This window comes from Chlorocebus sabaeus, chromosome 23 (genome assembly GCF_047675955.1).
Source record: "Chlorocebus sabaeus isolate Y175 chromosome 23, mChlSab1.0.hap1, whole genome shotgun sequence".
NCBI lineage: Eukaryota > Metazoa > Chordata > Mammalia > Primates > Cercopithecidae > Chlorocebus > Chlorocebus sabaeus.
The window spans coordinates 13,976,412-13,992,322 of NC_132926.1; the positions used below are offsets into that span (position 1 = coordinate 13,976,412).

Sequence of the window (15,911 nt, forward strand, 5' to 3'; positions counted from 1 at the left end):
CGGTTCATTCCTCCCTTTTTTTTTTCCTTTGAATCAGAGTCTCACTCTGTCACCCAGGCTGGAGTGCAGTGGGACCATCTTGGCTCACTGTAGCCTCCACCAGTGGGCTCAAGTGATCCTCCTGCCTCAGCCTCCTGAGTTGTTGGGACTACAGGTGTGTGCCACCACACCTGGCTAATTTTCCTATTTTCTGTAGAGACAGAGTTTTGGTATGTTGCCCAGATTGGTCTCAAACTTCTGGACTCAAGCAATCTACCCACCTTGGTCTCCCAAAGTGTTGGGATTATAGGTGTGAGCCACCATGCCCAGATAGTTCACTCCTTTTTATCATTAATATTCCATTGGATGGATATATTGCAACATATTTAGATCTGTTCACCTGCCTTTAAATGCACTCAGGGTAGGGGTTCCAAACCTTGGAATGAGGCGGGTGGTTGAGGAAAAGGAGGAGGAAGAGAAGGAGGAGGAGGAGGAGGAGGAGGAGGAGGAAGGAGAGAAGGAGAGTTCAGCTGATGAACATTTGGATTACTTACATTTCCAAGCAAGTATGAATAAAGCTTCTTGTACATTCATGTATAAGTCTATGCATGAATATAGGTTTTCATTTCTGTTGGATATTGCTAGGGTTGCCAAAATAAACCACCACATACTAGGTGGCTTAAACAACAGAAATTGATTTCTGGCAGCTCTGGAGGCTGGAAATCCACACTCAAGGTGTCAGCAGGTTTGATTCACCTGAGGCCCCTCTCCCTGGCTAGCAGATGGCTGCCATCTCGCAGTGTGCTCACATGGTCTGTCCTCTGTGCGTGCGCATCCCTGGTGTCTGTGTGTCCAAATATCCTCGTCTGAGGTCCCATCCCAACTTTAATGGCCTCGTGTTAACTTAACCACCTCTTTAAAAGCCCTACCTCCAAATACAGTCACATCCTGAGGTACTGGGGGTTAGGGCTTCAATGTATGAATTTTGGGGGGATACAAATCAGCCCCTAACAGATAACAGAATTACTGGGTCATACAGTAAGTGTAAACGTACCCTTTTAAGACACCAACAGGCTGGGCGTGGTGGCTCACACCTGTAATCCCAGCACTTTGGGAGGCCAAGGCAGGAGTTCAAGACCATCCTGGCCAACGTGGTAAAACCTCATTTGTACTAAAAATACAAAAATCAGCCGGGCGTGGTGGTGGGCGCCTGTAATCCCAGCTACTCAGGAGGCTGAGGCAGGAGAATTGCTTGAACCCAGGAGGCGGAGGTTGCAGTGAGCTGAGATAGCACCACGGCACTCCAGCCTGGGCGACAGAGTGAGATTCTGTCTAAACAACAACAACAACAACAAAAAACATGGACAAATGGCTGCTCCAAAGTGATTTTGCCATTTTATGTTTCCCCTGAGCAATGTTCTAAGAGTTCTAGTTCCTCACTACACTTGGTGTCGTTCATCTTTATAGTTAGACACTCTACTGGGTGTGTACTTACATCTTGTTGGGTTTTAATGTACATTTTCTTCTTTTTTCTTTGTTTTTAGAGACAGGGTCTTGCTCTGTCGCCAAGGTTGAGGCTGGAGTGCCATGGTGTGATCATAGCTCACTGTCGCCTCGAACTCTTGGGCTCAGGTGGTTGATTCTCCCACCTCAGCCTCCCAAGTAGCTAGTACTACAGGCACGTGCCACCATGCCTGGCTAATTTTGTAAATCTTTTGCAGAGATGGGGTTTTATTTTGTTTCCCAGGCTGATCTTGAACTCCTGGCCTCAAGAAATCTTCCTGCCTCAGCTTCCCAAAGTGTGAGCATTACAGGTGTAAGCCACTGAGCCTGGCCTAATTTGCATTTTCTTGTTGAGAAACTCTTCATGCATTTATGACCATCTTCTTTGGTGAAGTGTCTGTTAGAATCTCCAGCCCCTTAAAAATCAGGTTGTTGGCCAGGCACAGTGACTCACGCCTATAATCCCAACACTTTGGGAGGCTGAGATGGGTGGATCACCTGAGGTCAGAAGTTCGAGACCAGCCTGACCAATATGATAAAACCCCGCCTCTACTAAAAATACAAAAATTAGCCGGGCGTGGTGGCATGCACCTGTAATCCCAGCTACTCAGGAGGCTGAGACAGGAGAATCGCTTGAATCCAGGAGGTGGAGATTGCAGTGAGCCGAGATTGCAGCCTGGGCAACAAGAGCAAAATTCTGTCTTAATATAAACAAATAAATAAATAAAAATAAAAATTGGGTTGTCTTATTATTGAGTTGTAAGAAATCTTAATATATTTGAGCTATGAATCCTTTGTCAGGTATGTGGACTGCATGATTTTCTCTAACTCTGTGGCTTGCCTTTTCATTTTCTAAGTGGTGTCTTCCAAAGATTGTAAGTTTTTGATTATGATAAAGCCCAATTTACTGATTTTTTTCATTTATAGTTTGTGCTTTTTATGTCCTAAGAAATCTTTGCCTACCTCAAAGTTTTGAACAGTTTCTTTCTTACACTTTCAGTACTTCTATAATTTCAGTTTTTTTTGTGTAGCTCAATAACCCATTTGAGATGATGATGATGATTATTTTTTGAGATGGAGTCTTGCTCTGTCGCCCAGGCTGGAGTGCAGTGGTGCGATCTCGGTTCTGCCTCCCTGGTTCACGTCATTCTCCTGCCTCAGCCTTCTGAGTAGCTGGGACTACAGGCATGTGCCATCACACCAAGCTGATTTTTGTATTTTTAGTAGAGATGGGGTTTCACCATGATGACCAGGATGGTCTTGATCTCCTGATCTCGTGATCTGCCCACCTTGGCCTCCCAAAGTGCTGGGATTACAGGCTTGAGTCACCGCGCCCGGCCACAGATTAATTTTTATACATGATACAAGTGTCCAAGTTTATTTTTTTTCCATATGAATATCTAATTGTTCCAACACCATTTGCTGAAGAGACTTTTGGTGATAGTCCTTAAAACTCTCCATTTCCCTTGGACTCTAAGGTTGGAAGGATTTGGTGTGACAAATAGGCTACATTTGTTAAGTAGTAATTTATCTCTACTCCCATCTTGACTTCTGAAAGACATACAGAACTGCCCGGCTTCTGATCAGCATGAGACAGTGTTATCATACTGAGCCAAAAGAATCCCAGCCAAAAGCAGAGAATCCAACATCCAGCTAGCTGGCTCGGCGAACGCGTGGGGAAACACAAAATCTCCCTGAGGATTTTCCCAATGGGGAGAATGCATTTTGGATCTCTACTCACAACTCTGCAATTCAAACCTCTTCTGTACTTAGATGAGGACTGCTCTGCGGAGGGGCCTTGGCTCTCCTCCTTGGCCCCAGCAGCCTCTCTGTCTACAAATAAAAGAGTTGTTGGTCAGGCGTGGTGGCTCACGCCTGTAATCCCAGCACTTTGGAAGGCTGAGGCGGGTGGATCACCTGAGATCGGGAGTTCGAGATCAGCCTGACCAACATGGAGAAACCCCATCTCTACTAAAAATACAAACTTAGCTGGGCGTGGTGGCGCATGCCTGTAATCCCAGCCACTTGGGAGGCTGAGACCAAAAAACAAAAAACAAACAAACAAAAAAACCCAACTTAATTTTAATTGTAAGGAGAAAAATAATTAAAATCAACAATATCTTTTCATCCACTGGAGTGGCAAAGTGGAAAAAACATCTGATAATATCAAGTGCTGGTGAAGGTACAGAAACAGGCATATCGCTGTGGGAAGTGTAAAGGAGAGCAGTCAATTTACATTCTGAAGGCAATTTAGCCTTATCTGTTAAAACAAAAAATGTACATATCCTTAATTAAGTTACAGCAGTTTGATTACATTGATTACATTGTCAGAGAGGCTGTAGATTAGGGTACTCAATCACTGCTGGTGGAAGCATTTATTATTAAAATCTTATTTGAGAACTGCTCTATGATGTCTATTAAAATATAAAAAACACACGCCCTGGGATCCAGCAATGCCACTTCTCAGCATCTGCCCTAGACAAATACAAGTTCCCAAGGAGGCAAATACAAAGATTTTTCCCTCTAGTATTGTTTGGTGTTATATTCTCCTGTATTTTCTAACACTCTTAGTTTTATTTTGCTTGTGGATTAAAAAAAAAAAAAATCCAGTCTTCTGATTATATGATTTAAAGACATAAAAGAACAAATAAAATAAAAAGAAGGAGGACCAGTGACATGCTGGGTACTGGGTGCCGAGGAAGGACTGTAAATTGGAACAGACGGACAGCCTTTTGCAGACCAGAACCCAAGACTCCAGAGATGAGCAGGCATGGCAAGGCCAGTTAACATCCCAGGACCAAGAGAAGCTTCCAGTCTTGGGGGAGGGGGCTGCAGATGGTTTACCCCACTACAGCAGCTCTGGGATCCCCAGCCCTCTTTGTAAGGGAAGTTTGAATGGCAGGGGGTGTGGAGACAGGGGGCCACAAAGGGAGAAGGAACAGAAGGCGGTTGCTAGGAGACGGCTTGAAAAGTCTCAGCACAAGCTTGGAATTTGGTGGAAACCACTGATCTTGTGCCAGGGTTTTGGGAGACAGGTCCTGGGCCTATTTCTGGCATCAGACCTTTGCCTGTGTGATCCGTAGTAGTGTGGCACAGCAGTGTGCCAGGGAGAAAGAGAGAGAGGCAGAGAAAGAGAGAGGAAAGGAAAGAGAGAGGGAGATGGCCAGGGGTCGGTGTGGACAGACGAGAGAGAGAGAGAGAGAGAGAGAGAGAGAGAGAGAGAGAAGGAGGGGGAGAGAGAAATTGAGACAATTTAGAGAGAACCCTAAACTAACAAAGGAACATACAAAAATTCCAGGAACCTTGCCATCCGCTTTATCACATGAAAAAAATAGTAAGGGAGAAGAGTAAAACAAGGATCAGCAAACTATAGCCTGTGGGCCAAATCCTGCCTGCTGCTTTGTTTTGGACAGTCTAAGCCATGAATGGTTTTTATATTTTAAAATGACTGAAAAAAAAAAATCAAAAGGGGAATACTTGGTGAAAAGGTGCAAATTATATAAAATGCAAATTTCAGTGTCCATAAATGACATTTCAGTGGAACACAGACACTGTCATTGGTTTAAATACTGCCTATGGCTGCTTTCACACTGCAACAGCAGAGGTGAGGGGATGCAACAGAATTCCTACAGCCCACAAGGCAAACAATATTTACCATCTGGCCCTTTCCAGAAATCATCTGCTGACCTCTGGAGTAAAACATATTAAGGAAGGATGCCTTCTGAGACTAAATATATAATTTGGGGCTCTAAGAGAATAATAATATGGAAGCGTTATTGAATGCTTCCTCTAGGTCAGGGTCTGTGTTAAATGCTTATCATGCATAATTGTACTGAATTTTGCAAAATACCCCATGACATAGTAGTTGTTTTCTAAATCTCTGTTTCACAGATGAGGAGACGGAAGTTTACAGCTGTGATATTCAGCCTAGGCTCCACATTAGAATCACCCAGGGAGCTTTTAAAACTTACTAATGCTCAATAAGGTCTTACTGATCAGAAACAGAATCCCAGAAGGAAGTTGGCTGAGCTAGACTCCAGATCCATATCTGTCTGAATTTAAAGCACAGGCACTTAAGACCAACTTATTCTTCCTTCCAAATGGCAAGATTCATAGGCTGTGGCCATTTCCTACGTGGGATTTACCGTATTTCCAGCCAGTAGTGAGGAATGTTCCTTCTCTCTTTCCTAACAATAATTTCGACCACGTATTGAGGGTCTACTGTGTGCTTTGCACTTGATCTTCATCAGTGCCTTTCCCTTGAGTCTCTTTCAGTAACTTTATATAGTCAGTATTATTTCCTCAGTTTTCAGATGAGGCTCAGACAAGGTTAGAGTGACTTGCCCGGCAGTGACACAAGGTGTCGGCTTCTGTGGTGCTGGTCACATTCTGCTTCTTGATTTGATGCTAGTTACAGAGTTTTGCTTTCCGAAAATTCACTGAGCTCTCTGCTTAGGTGAATTTTCTGTAAGAATTTTACACTACCATAAAAAGTTTCAAAAATACTCTGCCTAAGGTGACACAAAAACATGAAGAATCCAAGATTCAAACCCTAGTCTCTGTCATTGCCTCTTAAAGTGTATGATGAGGCCTTTCTCATAATACAAGGAATTCAATAGCACCGAATCACAAAGTGAGAAAGTTGTCCCCTTTTCAATTCTTGTTCAGACATTTTGATTACAACAAGGAGAAAGTCTCTGGCAATAGCATGTCTTCAACATTGCTGAAACACTTGCTAACCTTTTTTTTTTGTTAAAATAACGGGAGAGAAGGCTCAGGCTTAGCAAGCAATCTCTCTAACTAGACTTTAATAATATTGCTTTATTTTCATGACATTGTGTTTTCCACAGTTACCTTTTGAAGCAGACTTGGCTCTTGGTCTACCCAGTATCCACTTTTTCCCTTAGTAACAGAAATTTGATTTTTGTACCCAAATAACAGATCTCATTCTCCAATCTCCCTGCAGTTAGGCAGGCTAAGTGGCTAAGCTTGGCCAATGAGAAGCAAGCAGAAGTTGCTGTGCGGGACATTCAGGAATGCTTCTTAGTTAAAAGGTACACAGGCATGCTCTCTTTTATCTTTCCTTTTTCCTGATGGTTACCTGCCTGATGGCTGGTGATCCAGCAGCCATCTTGGGCTATAAAGCAGCCTGGGTGATGGAGGTCACATAGTAAAGACAGCAAAGCAGACAGAGGAAAGGAGCCTGGATTCCCAATAACACCGTGGGGTTGACAGAATTGGATAGCCTTGGATTGCTTCCTCCGTTGTTTCTTTTTTTGAGACAGAGTCTCACTCTGTCACCTAGGCTGGAGTGCGGTGGCGCAATCTCGGTTCACTGCAACCTTGTCCTCCTGGGTTCAAGCAATTGTCCCTGCCTCAGCCTCCTGAGTAGCTGAGACTAAATACATAATTTGGGGCTCTAAGAGAATAATAATATGGAAGTGTTATTGAATGCTTCCTCTAGGTCAGGGTCTGTGTTAAGTGCTTATCATGCATAATTTTACTGAATTTTGCAAAATACCCCATTACAGGTGCCCACCACCGTGCCTGGCTAATTTTTGTATTTTTTAGTAGAGATGGGGTTTTGCCATGTTGGCCAGACTGGTCTCAAACTCCTGACCTCAGGTGATCCATCCGCCTTGGGGTCCCAAAGTGCTGGGATTACAAGTGTGAGCCACCATGCTCGGCCTCTCCCATTATTTTAAAATTGTTTTTGAGATGAGGTTTCATATGGGTTCAAGCAATCCTCCTGCCTCCTGCCTCAGCCTCCTGAATAGCTGGGATTACATTCTTCTTCTTCTTTTTCTTCTTTTTTCTCTTTCCCCTTCCCCTCCCTTCCTCTCCCCTCCCCTTGTCTCTCTCTCTCTCTCTCTCTCTCTCTCTCTCTCTCTCTCTTTCTTTCTTTCGAGACAGAATCTTGCTCTATCACCCAGGTTGGAGTGCAGTGGCGCAATCTCAGCTCACTGCAACCTCCCCCTCCTGGGTTCAAGTGATTCTCCTGCCTCAGCCTCCTGAGTAGCTGGGATTACAGGCGTGCACCACCATGCTCAGCTAATTTTTGTATTTTTAGTAGAGACGGGGTTTCAACATGTTGGTCAGGCTGGTCTTGAACTCCTGACCTCGTGATCCGCCCACCTCGGCTTCCCAAAGTGTTGGATTTACAGGCATGAGCTACCACTCCTGGCCCTCTTATTCTTAAGTGAAGAAGAAGTAAACTTCTATCTTATTTCTGTCTAATATTTCTGTTCTCCATTCCTGAAAGTCCAATGTAATTCCCAAGGACTCTTTACTTTATGGCAAACTACACAAATTTTTCATTTAGAGTAACATAAAGTTTCTCTTTTTTTTTTTTTTTTTAGCAAAATAAATGTCACTATATCAAGATAAAGAATAACACTAGGTATGAACTAGCATAGGTGATTCATGGGAAACAAAATGGCAAATTCGAAAGGAATTCTGGGAACCATCGTACTAGGTTACATTGCCTTTTTGCCTGTAGAGAACCCATGAGGAGAGGGGTTCTCAGTCTTCCCAGTGGAACCCTTCTCTTAGTTGCACTGGCATTTGGGGATCTCATTGCTGGGCCTAGATCCAGGCAGGGCAGCTTCTGGGGCCCAAGGGTGTGCTCACTCACCAGCTGTCTTCCAGTGTCTGTGTGCTGCTCCTGCCCTCCTGCCTCTTCTCCAGCTCCACCGCTGTCTGTTCCAACAGAGCAGACACAGCGTCCTATAGAGACAAAGGCTGCTGGGTCATTGGGTACAAGGTAGGTGCCACCCTACCTGCCAGGAATCAGAGCATCTCAGACCTGTGACCCTCCCAGTGAACTGATGGTCAAACCAAAGACCAGAGTGGTCAAGTGTCTTGCCCAAGGTCACTGATAAACTGGAAAAATTGTCCTTAATTTCCCCAACTAGCAGTTCTCCAGAGAATAGCCCCTGTATGTACGAACATACTCAGCATCGTGGTGGAAGACAGCCAAGTTTAGCAGTGAAGTGAGAGAGAATTAAGGTCTCTGACTGTAAGGAGACCACAGCATCAACAGACCAACATGTGAACCATCAATAACATAATGCATAATGTACTGTCTCTTTTTGGAGTGAGAGACCTGAGTTTGAGACCTAGCTTTACTGAGGAGATGTACATCTTAATGTAATTTGGTTATCTCTCTGAGACTTGGTAAACTGTACATAATAAACGGAATACTGCCTGATGCAAAAGGAAGTACAGAAAATGATGATGATGATGATGAAAAAGAAGGTGGGGGTGGGGAGGGAAAGGAGAGGAGGAGGAGAAAGAGAAAAAGAAAATAGACTTAATTTATCTATTTGCTACCCTTATCTTTACCTGTATGTCCCAACCTATCCTCTGCATAGAAATTCTAGGCAGTGGCTGTCCAAACCAACCAAGTACCGACAGAAGGAACAACCTCTACAGAGAGGAAAGGATCACTACAGAGAATTACAAGAAAACCTGAATCCAAAACACTCTCTCTAACTTTTTGATGTGGTCAGGATCCCATAGGAGTCCAATACCCTATATGTAAGACTAACTTCACTGCTCAACTGAGTCCTGACCAGTCTGCCTGGCCAGTAGGTGTGGGCTTTCCAAATGGGGGAGACAGTTTAAGGATATTTTAATACGTTAAAGCGTACTGCACTAACTAAAATGAAAAAACATATTTTTTCACTGAAAATAGGCAAATGTAAGATTTTTTTTTCTTTTCTTTTCTTTTTTTTTTTCTTAGATGGAGTCTTGCTCTCTTGCCTGGGCTGGAGTGCAATGGTGTAATCTTGGCTCACTGCAACCTCTGCCTCCCGGGTTCAAGTAATTCTCCTGCCTCAGCCTCCCTAGTAGCTAGGATTACAGACGACTGCCATCATGCTTGGTTAATTTTTGGAATTTTAGTAGAGACAGGGTTTCGCCATGTTGGCCAGGCTGGTTTTGAACTCAGAGATCTACTCAAGAGATCCTCCTGCCTCAGCCTCCTAAAGTGCTGGGATTACAGGCATGAGCCACCATGCCCGGCCAAGATTTTCAAGTAACAAAGTCATAATGGAAGAGTTACCAAGTGCTCTTTACATATATTTCTTCAAAGCATCATAAAAACTTTTTTCTCTTTTTAATAATTAATTATTATTATTATTATTATTTTTGTAGAGATAGGCCTCACCATGTTGCCCAGGCTTGTCTTGAATTCCTGGCCTCAAGAGATCCTCCTGCCTCGGCCTCCCAAAGTGCTGGGATTATAGGCATGAGGCACCGTGCCCATCCTCATAACAACCTTTTAAGGCTCATGTTAGACATTAAAAATTGGATGCTCAGAGAGGCGATATGACTGACCTAGCCCTCTGATTCTCTTCCCATGACTTCCAGCTGCCTCTTATACAAAGCCTCCACTGTGGACCTTGAACAAAGTAGGGGTCCAAGAAAGGTTCATCTTTTACCTTCCACAGTTTTCTATCTCCTTCTCCATTTCATTTGTAAAAAATCATGAATTAAGTTTTCGTTAGCCAAGTGGTATTAGGTAGAACAAAGGACAGGAGGAAGCACGGATGTGGAAGAAAGCAGTTGTGGAAGGGGAGCCGCCTGCCCCTTAGTGGAGATCTCTCCTTCCCTGTCTTCTTCTCCTACTTCCTCCACCCCATTTTTCTCCTCTTGTGCTGCCGGACCACCTCCAGTTCTGGGAGAGGCTTTCCCTTCCAACATCCAGGTGCTGCCTTGTGGGAGGGTGGCACACCTGGTCCCAGCTCACCGTGCTTGCAGGCCCTGGGGCAGGGGCTGTGACTCCTACTGGCTTGAGCTCCCTGCTCTGTTTCTTCAAGTATTTGTAGCTGAGGAGGTTGTACCAGCGAGTCGACCTCTCCCCAGACCTGCAGACCTCCGCCAGGCTGATCTGGGCGCCTCCCTGTTGGGGATGGAAACAAGGAGAACATAAGCGGAGCAGAGGGGGGAACCAAGTGTCAGGGAATCTGGTTCACGGAGACAGTATGGAGAAAACACCACTCCAGATAAGAGGGAGGCATCCTGGCAGGAAGATAGGCCAAGTTGTTAACATTTCCAATAACTCATTTGTCGTTCGTTCATTCGTTGATTGGTTTAATCATTTGCCAAATTTTTATTGAGGACTTATCCTATGAATTTTTTTTAAATAAACAAAACTATGCTAAAAAAAAAACCCTTTAGTTTACCATCTTTGCTGCTTTTAAGTGCAATTTCAGTGGTATTAAACATCACGCACATTGTTGTAAAAGAGATCTACTGAACATTCTCATCTTGCAAATCTGAAAGCTTTGCCTCCCGGGTTCACGCCATTCTCCTGCCTCAGCCTCCCAAGTAGCTGGAACTACAGGCACCCGCCACCACTAATTTTTTGTATTTTTAGTACAGATGGGGTTTCACTATGTTAGCCAGGATGGTCTCGATCTCCTGACCTCGTGATCTGCCCGCCTCGGCCTCCCAGAGTGTTGGGATTACAGGCGTGAGCCACCACACCTGGCAACTCTACACTTATTAAGCAATAACTTCCTTTTTCCCCTCCCTGCAGCCCCTAGTAACCACCACTGTATTTTCTGTTTCTAGGAATTTGATGACTTTAGATACCTCATATAAGTGGAATCATACAGTATTTGTCTTTTTGTGACTGGCTTACTGAACTTAACAATGCCTTCAAGGTCCATCTGTGTTGTAGCGTATATCAGAATTTTATTCCTTTTTTGTTGTTGTTTTTTTGGAGGTAAGGTCACACTCTGTTGCCAGGCTGGAGTGCGGTGGTGTGATCATAGCTCACTGTAATCTCGAACTCCTGGGCTAAGAGATCCCCCTTTCTTTTTAAGGCTGAATAATATTCCATTGTATGGGCATGCTACATTATGCTTATCCAGTCATCTGTTGATGGACATTTGGGTTACTTCTACCTCTTCACTATTGTGAGCAGTGCTGGCTGCCATGAACATGAGTGTACTAGTAATTCTTTAAGAAACTGCTTTCAGGGAGGGCATGGTGGCTCATGCCTGTAATTGGAGCACTTTGGGAGGCTGAGGCAGGTGGATCACCTGAGGTCAGGAGTTCGAGACCAGCCTGACCAACATGGAGAAACCCCATTTCTACTAAAAATGCAAAATTAGCCAGCCGTGGTGGCATATTCCTGTAATCCCAGCTACTTGGGAGAGTGGGGCAGGAGAACTGCTTGAACCCAGGAGATGGAGGTTGCAGGTGAGCTGAGATCGTGCCATTGTACTCCAGCCTGGGCAACAAGAACAAAACTCTGTCTCAAAAACAAAACAAAACAAAACAAAACAAAACAAAACAAAAAACTACAAGAACAACAACCTGCTTTCAATTATCTTGAATATATGCCCAGAAGTACAATTGCTAGGTCATATGGTAGTTACATTTTAAATTTTTTAGTGGAACTACTATACTGTTCACATCAACACTTGCTAAGGAAGTGCTTGTAATCCCACCAACAACGCACACGAGTTCCAATTTCTCTACATCTTCACCAACACTAGTTATTTTGTGTGGTTTTTTGATAGCCATCATCCAAATACGTGTGAGGTGGTATCTCACTGTGGTTTTGATTTGCATTTCTCTGATAATTAGTAATGTTGAACATCTTTTCACATGGATGTTGGCCATTTGTATATTAATTTTGGAGAAATGTCTATTCAAGTCCTTTCCCCTTTTCAAATTGGGTTATTTGATTTTTCTGTTGTTGAATTCCCATTCTGTGTTAGTTATATTAAGCACTAGGTTCTATGTTATGTACTGAGCATAATGATGGTCCGCACATGGTTCCACCTTCTGGGAGCCAGAACTCTCCCAAGGAACTCAGGAACTGAACAAGTAATTAATTCCAAGTGAGGTAGAAAACTGCGTTATTTCTCCTCCACTAAATTTGCAAAAGTTTAAAAAAATTGCCAACAAATGCTGTTGGTGAGATTATGGGGAAACAGGCTCTCTCTCACCTTGCTCGTGGGAATGTAAAATGGCAGAAACCCGATGGAAGGAATTTAGTCATATCTAGTAAAAACATAAACGCATTTTACCCTTCAACCGAGTAATTCTCCTTGAAGCTGTCTATCCCACAGATACACCTGCAGAAATCTGTACAAGTACAAAATGACCCACAAAAAGAGTCTTCATTTTGACCCTCTTTGTAATAGCGAAAGTTTTTTTTTTTTTTCTTGAGACAGAGTTTTGCTCTTTTTGCCCAGGCTGCTGGAGTGCAATGGCATGGTCTTGGCTCACCGCAACCTCTGCCTCCCAGGTTCAAGCGATTCTCCTGCCTCAGCCTCCAGGGTAGCTGGGATTAAGGCATATGCCACCACGCCCGGCTATTATTTTTTTTTTTTTTTTTTTTGTATTTTTAGTAGAGACGGGGTTTCTCCATGTTGGTCAGGCTAGTCTTGAACTCCCGACCTCAGGTGATCCGCCCACCTCGGCCTCCCAAAGTGCTGGGATTACAGGTGTGAGGCACCGCGCCCAGCCAACAGCAAAAGATTTTAAACGACCCAAAGGTCCAGCAACAGGGAACAGACTGAAAGAACTATAATCTATCTATGCAATGGAATATTATGTAGCTGTGTAAAAAAGAGGAAGATCTCTTTATACTGATGCAGAGAGATGGCCAGGCTATACAGTTACGAGAAAAAAATAGCACGGTGCAGAAAAGTGTACATAATATGCTACCTTTCGTGTAAGAGAGAGGGGGATAAGTATATGTGTCTATAGTCTATGTATATATTGCACCATGTTTGAGGTGCAAGGTGGAGTGAACATGATCATACGTGCACAAGAAATAATGGAAAGATGAAAAAGAAATTAATCAAAGTGGTCACCTATATAGGATAGGCAGTGAGGCTGGGGTGAGGAGAGAGCATGGTTTCTCTTCAGTAAACCTTTCCATACAATTTTTCTTTGAGTTATGTAAATATATCCCTTAAACTGAAAACAAATTATAACAAACTAACCTAACTGACTATAAGCTCACAGAAAAGGGAATTATTTCAAGTGACTTAATATTTTACTGTTTTGTTTTCACCCCTACATCCTCCCTAGAATTTACTACAAACTAATTAATCATTCCTCAGAGGCTTTATTGTTTTGACATGTCCAAAAATGAGCCCTGGTCAGATTTGGGAAGGTGGTCAGCTCACCTTCCCCTAACACACCAGTGTCGGTGTGTGGAAGGGGCTACCCAGACTCTGTGCTGATGGGTGGTAGAAATGCCAAATGCCAGTTTGCAAAACGGACCTGTAGCCAAGTGTATTAAGCCGTTCTCATGCTAATAAAGCATACTCGAGACTGAGTAATTTATAAAAGAAAGAGGTTTAGTTGACTCACAGTTCAGCATGGCTGGGGAGGCCTCAGGAAACTTATAATCATGGCAGAAGAGGAAGCAAACACTTCCTCCTTCACATGGTGGCAGCAAAGAGAAGTGGCGAACAAAAGTGGGAAAAGCCCCTTATATAACCATCGGATCTCATGAGAACTCACTCACTATCATGAGACTAGCAGCATGGGGGTAACCGCCCCCATGAGTCAATTACCTCCCACCAGTTCCCTCCCACAACACATGGGGATTATGGGGGCTACAATTCATCAGGATGCATTGGAACGTGGCAGAGCTGTGCTAGGTCTGGGACAGTGAAAGGTGGTTTCTGAGAGCACAGCGGTTAGTGGGGACAGGAAGAAAGCACAATGCTGACACTTCGCTTGTTTAGCACCAGCTTCCTCATCTGGAAAACAGGGAAAACAACTCCTACCTACCCGCCTATTGGGAGGATCAGAGTGAATTAAATGCTTGGCACACTTCAGGCACCCAGAATAAATGTACATAAATATAAATATTTGTCTATTGCTCATTTATTCATTCAATAAAAACTCCCTAAGCCCTTCGCAGACTCTGGAACCACAGAAGCATGTAAGATATGATTCTTACCCAAAATGGCTCATGGTTTCCTAGGGAGATAGACAGCTATGTTGGATATTACAGTTCAGAACATGCCAGGCCATGTGTGAGGTATGAGGGGAAAGGACCAGGATCACAGCTTTGAGGTGTAACACTTCCAGCAGATTATTATTAATTCTAACAAGATATACTGTTTATCTGGGGCCGGCTCACAGCTGTGAGTATTGTCTACCTCAGTAAACTGGATGCACCTTTGAGGGCATTTACGTATTCATTCATTCATTTATTCAACACACAAAAATGTGCTGAGAAGTCTCATGTGCCAGGCACTGTTCTGGGTGCTGGAGACAGAGCAGAATTGAAGGCAGATAAATATTCCTACCCCATGACTTTATATTTGCGTCTAGGGGAATCAGATAACAACTCCTTACTGTGTTTCATCAAATCTAAGATGCTATCATTTAAAAGTGTACCATTATTTTATGCACCAAGAAAGAGAAATAGTTGCCAATTAAACTATAACTTGTCATCTAGTACACAGTGCATCTTGATTTCAGAAATAAAATGTAAAGATAACACGTACCCTAGAATCTATGAGGCACAGTGAAATGTTAGGTGATAAAAGGTGGTGTAGAGAAAAATACTACAGGGAAGGGGGCTAGAAGGGGATAAGAGAGCAGAGAGGGTAATGGGATTTACATAGGGTGGAAGACCTCACTGAGAAGGTGACATTTGAACAAAGTCCGGAAGGAGGTGAGGGAACACCTGGGAGGACAGAATGCCAGGCAGAGGACACAGCAAGTGCAAAGGCCTGGAGGGGAGCACATGTTGACGTATTCAAGGAACACTAGGCTGGAGGAAGAGTTTTGCAGATATAATCCCAGAGATAAGAAGTGGCCAAATCCCAAGGGGCCTTGGAGGCCAGGCAAAGGACACAGGTGTTGACTCTAGGTGGAGACATAAGCCATCATAAGGTTTTAGCAAAAGAATGGCATGCACTGATTTACATTTAAATAGGATTAGTCTGGCTACTTTGTTGAAAAATGAGGAAGGGGAAATGGACAGAAGCTGGGAGACCAAGTAGGAGATGGCTGCCATCATCCAAGGAAGGAAAGACAGTGGCTTGGGTCTGGGGAAATGGTGAGAAGTGGGATGTAGGGTTCTTTTGAAGGTGGAGCTAAGAGGATGGGGTAAGGGAAAGAGAGGGGTTACGGATGACTGCAGGGTGTCTGACCTGAGCAATGGAAGAATGAGATTGCCATTGGCTGAGACAGTGGACACACAGGATGAAAGGTCAGGGGCATTCTTGTGGCCATGTTAGTTTGAGGTCCTATTTTATGTTTAAGTGAAAATGCAGAACAGGCAGTGGAAATAAGAGATTCGAGGGGTGTGGGGAGGCCCAGGCTGGAGCCCTGCACTTGGGATGGGTTTGCAACTGGGAGATAAAATGAGATCACCAAGGAAACGAGTAGAAAAGGGGAGGATCAAGGACCCAGCCCTGGGCCCTCTGAGATAG

General features: G+C 43.8%; 1 protein-coding gene across 7 annotated transcripts in view; it reads right to left on the minus strand.

Moving 5' to 3' along the window:
- Positions 1 to 15,911, minus strand: part of WWC1 (WW and C2 domain containing 1) — a 173,304-nt gene that overhangs the window by 17,218 nt on the left and 140,175 nt on the right. For all 7 annotated transcript variants that reach the window (XM_008015248.3, XM_008015251.3, XM_008015250.3 and 4 more), the window contains 2 exons: positions 10,235 to 10,387; positions 8,117 to 8,208 (listed from right to left, as the gene is read on the minus strand). In XM_008015248.3, coding sequence (XP_008013439.2) covers positions 8,117 to 8,208; positions 10,235 to 10,387 — 245 coding nt within the window. The remainder of the gene's footprint in view (positions 1 to 8,116; positions 8,209 to 10,234; positions 10,388 to 15,911) is intronic.